Source organism: Pinus tabuliformis, chromosome 1_2, assembly GCF_031772625.1.
Source record: "Pinus tabuliformis cultivar Carrire ecotype Pingquan chromosome 1_2, CPIR1, whole genome shotgun sequence".
Classification (NCBI taxonomy): domain Eukaryota; kingdom Viridiplantae; phylum Streptophyta; class Pinopsida; order Pinales; family Pinaceae; genus Pinus; species Pinus tabuliformis.
The window spans coordinates 945,350,394-945,356,486 of NC_142298.1; the positions used below are offsets into that span (position 1 = coordinate 945,350,394).

At 37.7% G+C, this 6,093-nt stretch overlaps 1 protein-coding gene across 1 annotated transcript; it reads right to left on the reverse strand.

Annotated features, from left to right (window-relative positions):
• Positions 1-609: 609 nt before the first annotated feature.
• On the reverse strand, positions 610-4,792 carry LOC149209065 (uncharacterized). The gene is made up of 2 exons (XM_089394203.1): positions 4,263-4,792; positions 610-652 (listed from the first exon to the last, which is right to left on the reverse strand). Exons 1-2 carry the CDS (start codon positions 4,634-4,636, stop codon positions 625-627), a joined length of 402 nt encoding a protein of 133 aa, XP_089250329.1. The 5' UTR covers positions 4,637-4,792; the 3' UTR covers positions 610-624.
• Between the last annotated feature and the right edge of the window lie 1,301 nt (positions 4,793-6,093).

A 6,093-nucleotide genomic window follows, 5' to 3' on the forward strand; every position in this document is an offset into this window, starting at 1 on the left:
GAATGAATGTGTTTTCATTGGCATGTTCAAGGAACATAGATGGAATAGAGTTGACACTTGCAAGGATCTTCCTTATTAGCTTAAATTGGTTAATTAATAATTTAAAGGGGTTACCATTGGAATGATAAGTACAGTGATTGCAACGGATTTTCTTTACTGACATAAAAAGGAAGATACCAAAATGGAGTGGAGTTGAACATCAAAAGTTTGGAATATAACAAATTGCTAGCAAGAAATTCACTGCAATGGATTTCATTATATTCAATTTATTACAAAATGCTAGAACTGTTTCCTCAAGACTGTGGAAACTGCCACAGTATTGAATAATACTTCCCTCGTGCTTCCAGAGCATCATTTCATGTAATGATGCTTATACAAAAGGTAAATTAATCTATCACAACTTTATCACTTGCTGTACAACTGGAAGTTGGAAAATTGTGGACTAGATAAAATACAAGTCTTCAACCATGACCATCACTTCCATGATGCATTTTACAACAAAAAATATTTGTATAGATAAACATTGTGTGCTTGGATGAGAATTGCATGCTTGGAAAAAGACCACATTGTGTGCTTGGCTGAGAATTTATGTCTTCCACATTGAGGTTCAATGCATGGACAATCCTAGTTGGAAGCAGAACTGTAGAACAACCTGAAAAAAAAAAAGAGCATCCACGTTAAAATTTTGAAAATTAATCAACACCATCATTATCCTAGCAGACCATAAACTATATGTGACCAGGAACATCAACACGCATATATACATGAGCACACAAGATCAAAATAAACACTTTCACCGAACACACAACTAAAAGATAACAACCGACGTTGATTTGGGCAATAGGACAGTTAACACTTTATCACAAGCATAAAAGGACAGAACATCGTTCAGTGAACATCAACAAATCATGAAGAGGGCATGTTCAAAATAACATAACAATCTACTACGCTATCATATACTATTCCATGAAGGCAAAATCAGCTTGATGAAGTCATGAAAATCCAACGAGATCTCTGACTAGAGGCAAGGAATCAAAAATCCAACAACAAAAAATGCAATGATAAGGTTCAAACCTCATTGGCCTTTGACCATGACAATGTCCAAGTTGTTTATGGGATTAAAATATTTAAAAAATAAAATAAAAATAAATACATAAGGGTAACAAGAAGCATGAAAAAACAGGGTAATGAGAATAACCTTGTTTCACCTAAAATAATGGAAAACTTAGAAGCAAGAAAGCCTTAATTGTCACCAACAAAGCTAGGATGAGATAAAATTCAACAATAGGTCTATGAATAAATCAATTCCGTGGAACAAGAGGCACATAATGAAAAGGTACAAGATTATTCTCATATTCCTGAACATTATTTTGAGTAGTGTGACTTTCCTTTAGACATTCCTATGGAAAAGGATATCATCAAAGCATCAAAATATGAGGTAACAAAACTGGGAGTTTTAGAGAGACATATCAAAAGAGAGAATGAAATGCTGAAAGAGAAAAACCACAAGATTCTGAAAAGGATGTATCACTGGTAGCATAAAAATTCCAAACTCTAGAAATATAGGAGGGAACCCTCTTTAGCACACCTCCATTCCAAGGTCCCACAACCTTCCTGCTAGAAATATCTCATAAAAACTTCCCGACCCCTGAAACTGTAGATGAATCGTTTGAACAGATGGTTAAGAATGTGAACCCCGAATAACCTTAAAACCCTAAGGATTGTGGAAATAACCCTATAACAAAAATTTATAATAAAATTTTAAATTGATTTAGAAAATATGTGTGTGATTAATAATGGTGATTTTATAATAATATTATTGTATTGTGTATGGGAATGTGCTTCGACTATATTAATTGTGGAAATTTGGTTTGTAGAAATGTGATTTATATGATAAATAATCAACTAATTTTACCATAATACCATTTTTACAACATTACAATTAAATGAAGCATCCCATATTTTGAAAATATTTACATCTATGCTCAATAATATAAATAAAAAAACCATTAAAAAAAACCATATTGGAGTGGTTACACTTCTGCTCAATCAATGCAAAAACTACACATCATAAGTAATAATAACCATTTCTTACATCCAGTTAAAGGTAACACTAAATTCAATTGACACAAATAATCCAAATCTGTATATATAGGTCAACCATTTAAACTAAACCCAAACCCAACCGGTATATACAACATCAACGAGTGTAACTAGATCCAAACCCAGATCCAAGGTAGAGCAAACTATATAGATATTTGAGATGTACATGATGGACGACTCATTCATCGCAGCAATAAGAAACTCCTTGGTTTATGGAAACCAAAAACCTACCTCAACTTTCTCTAGTCAACTCTTGATATTTTTTTAATGTAAAAAGGAAAAGAAAGATTCCTTAGAAAGGACAAGAAAGATTCCTTAGAAAAGAGGTGGTGGCAATAATTACATAAGAGAAGTAGGCAATTAGTACATGCAACCGCTAAATAAATTAGGTGACATTTAAATAGGTATAGATATTAATTTAGGATAAGAAATAGAATATATATTTTACGATATATTTTATATTTGTTAAAATTATAAAAATTAATTAACCGTCTGAAATAACCCTAAACTCCAATAAAAATAAAAATAAAAATAAACTGATTACATTCTTAACCCCGAATAACCCTATAACCCTAAGCTCCACCAGCTCAAAATAAAAAATAAACTGAAATCATATTCGGGGTGTGCTTTTTTGAAGGGAGAATGTAGGAAAAAGCTCAGCAAAGGGTCTATACAGAGGACTGAGATGTAATATTTTAGGAGATAGAACGGATAATAGAAAAGGAAGGAGATTTACAGATGTAGAGGCTATTCCAAGACACCAAAAGATAGGCGCTAGAATGGATGGAGGAACGCAAGAATACTGTCTCATTTTTCCAAAAGTATGTAACTCAGAGAATCTTGGTATTGCGTTCATGGTTGATCATGTGAGTGAGGGAAGGTTCTTTGGTTATCTATTTGCCATTTTTCTGGATTTTCTCTCCATTAAAATTTCTCTAAACTTTGAGGGCATCCGGGGTCAGAGTACAGACCAAAATCTCTTCCTATTCTAAAACTCCCTAGGTGCAAATTGACCAGTTCACAGAGTTGAATGGCTTGTACATACAATATGCAATTTGGATTGGCCTAATTATTTGTGGGAATCCTTGGGTATGCAGAGCTGAGTGATGAATACTCGTTATGCCTTGTTTCGTAATCACCACTCCAACACCAATTGTGTAAGACCAAGTTTTGGTTACTAGGACTTGGAAATTGTGATTTTGATTTTGAGATAGAGAAACTCAGGGCCCGAATATAACTCCATACTAGTTAGGAAGCCAAAAGAAATACTAATTCTGTTGAAAGGTACTCTGCAAATCACTTCCCCACTTCCCCATGAAAAGAAGGTTTTTGTTGGGAGGGGGGAAGTAGTTCTAGCTTCTTGGTGATAAATCCTTACTAGGCTTTATACTATCACCCCAACACCATCAGTAGCATACAAAAATTTGGCTGCTGGGACTTGGAAATGGTGATTTTCATTTTGAATTAAAAATCGAGAATCAAATATAACTCCATGTTTGTTGCCCACAGAAGATGCCGTTGCAGTGACATGAGGCACTCTCCAAATCACCTCCCACAAAGGGTTGAGGGGAGAGTAGTTCTGGGTAATGAATCCTTAGGCCATCTACGATACTTGTGGCAACACCAATAGTAACAAACCAGGGTTTGACTACTGGGACTTAGAAATGACGATTTTGATTTTGAATTGGAGAATGTCAGGGCTCAAATATAACGCCATGCTTATTGACCACCCATCAGGCAGACTCTAAATCACCCCTGCTAAAAACAAGCAGGGCGAGGCGGTTAATGGTTTGATTCCCCATGCCCTGATGTAGGCGCAGGAAAGAGATGTCGGATTAGGCAATAAACTGACCTTGTAGGGTCACATAAATATTTGAGTTCAATTAAACAAGGATTTGGGCTTTCCGGGATTCCCAATTTACACAATATTGGAAACTAAATTGGCATCTGGCCAGAACTCTCAAACTCAAGACCAGCTATCTGGGAATATGGGTTCTTAATTAAAACACTGAACCTCGTGGCATTTGGCAAGGCACCGACGTCATTAATACAAATATAACACATGGAGAGCATAATTCAACTTATTTATCCCAGAAAGGGCCAAAAACTAAAACTTAAACCTTTCCACAGAAATTAAAGGAAGGAATTGATGAACTTACTGTGATAGGGCATTATGTAAATCGGAGACGGCGTCCTTAACCTCATCCTGAGTGGGCACTGATCCAAAAATGAGGCGATCTTGGATCACAGGGTCGATGTCGTTGTGGTGCGGCTGGAATTCCTCTTCACCTCCAGTGAATTCCCAGTCATCGAGTTGCCAACTTGGCGCGCTGGGCACAGTTTGCTGAGTAGCAATTCCTCTTCCTTGGTGGCAAACACATGCTGAAGCTCTCACTTTGGCCACGTTCCACGAACCACTCTTGCACGCTGAGCATGAAGCCTGCTGTGTCGCAGAGGCAGCCCCCGCGCCTACTCCGAAACCGCCCACGCCAATCGCTCTGCCGACACTCCTGAGCATCGCCCCGCCTCCCATCTCTTCTTATTCCAATCTCAAAAAATACACCCTTGGCCTCTCTTAACCTGCCCAAACAAAGAGAGACGAGTTCTATGATTTGCAGATCCGTTCTCTTGACAGTTAAATCGACCCACCCTGAGTAAATAACCGAGGCTGTTGACAGCAATGTCAAATTTGCGACAAAATACATATGTACAAAGGAGTAGCGCAGGAATTGTCGCCTGGGTGGTGAGCTGCAGAGCGCAGGGTAGAGTTTTCCCTCGGAGTGCGCTGGTGAGCTGGTGAGTCCAGTTGGTTAGGGGAGTTGCAGAGCCCGCGGGGAAAATATTCGAATGCAAATGAGCGAAATGGGAATTGGTTTGGGGCAAATTCGAATTGCCATACCCGCGCTCAGACTGTCAGAGGAATTAATGTTCCACGGTGGTGTTGGTGGGTGGAAGGGTGGCGGAGCTCGCCAAAGGTGGCTGAGGTGGAGGAATCGCTTTTTCCAGGCAGTGACGAAACCAGGCAATTCCTCCCCCTGGTTAAACTACTCCTAAAATTTGTTGTAACCTAACCTAAGATTACCTAGTAAAAACCTCTTAACTTTCTCAGATTGTCTAAACCCTTCATTTTCTCCCTTTTCCAAATCAGCTAGTACTTATTTAAAGTTTTCATTGAGTTAAAATTCCTATGTTATATCAAATTTTCTATCGTATAACTTATTATATATATATAAACATTATTTTTATAAATAAATATACATATTTTTAAATAATAATAATAATAATATTATTTTTTATATTTCATATCATTTGCTTTGCACATTTTATTTATCACTTTGAATATTGACATTTTTTAAAAAATGGGTGGGGCTAGTTCCCTACAGAAGCATCATGGACCTTCTTTTTTTATACATATATTACAAATATATGTCAGAACTTGGCTGACAACCGTCAAATCATTTTTTTTATTAATCGCCATGGGTCTGAATATGCTGCAGCATGCTTTTGCGCAGCTCCACGGATTCGATCGCGGCCAGGGGGTGTGCAAACCAATCGCCCCGACCGTTGCAACATGCACTCACGTGCATAGAAGAAATAATACTAGGACTTTCCGGGAGGTCACCCATCCCAGTACTACTCAAATCATTTTTTTATTAATCGCCATGGGTCTGAATATGCTGCAGCGTGCTTTTGCGTAGCTCCACGGATTCGATCGCGTCCGGGGGGTGTGCAAACCAACTGCCCCGACCGTTGCAACATGCACTCACGTGCATAGAAGAAATAACACTAGGACTTTCCGGGAGGTCACCCATCCCAGTACTACTCTAACCCAAGCACGAATATTGACATTATATCATATTATACCACTCATATCATATGCCTCCACCATATTTCATGGCCCTGCTTTGCTCAACATGTAAAAACCATATATAAAACATAATGTTTGTAAAATCATTGTGAATGTGGGATAGCCCAGCAAAGACTAAAAAT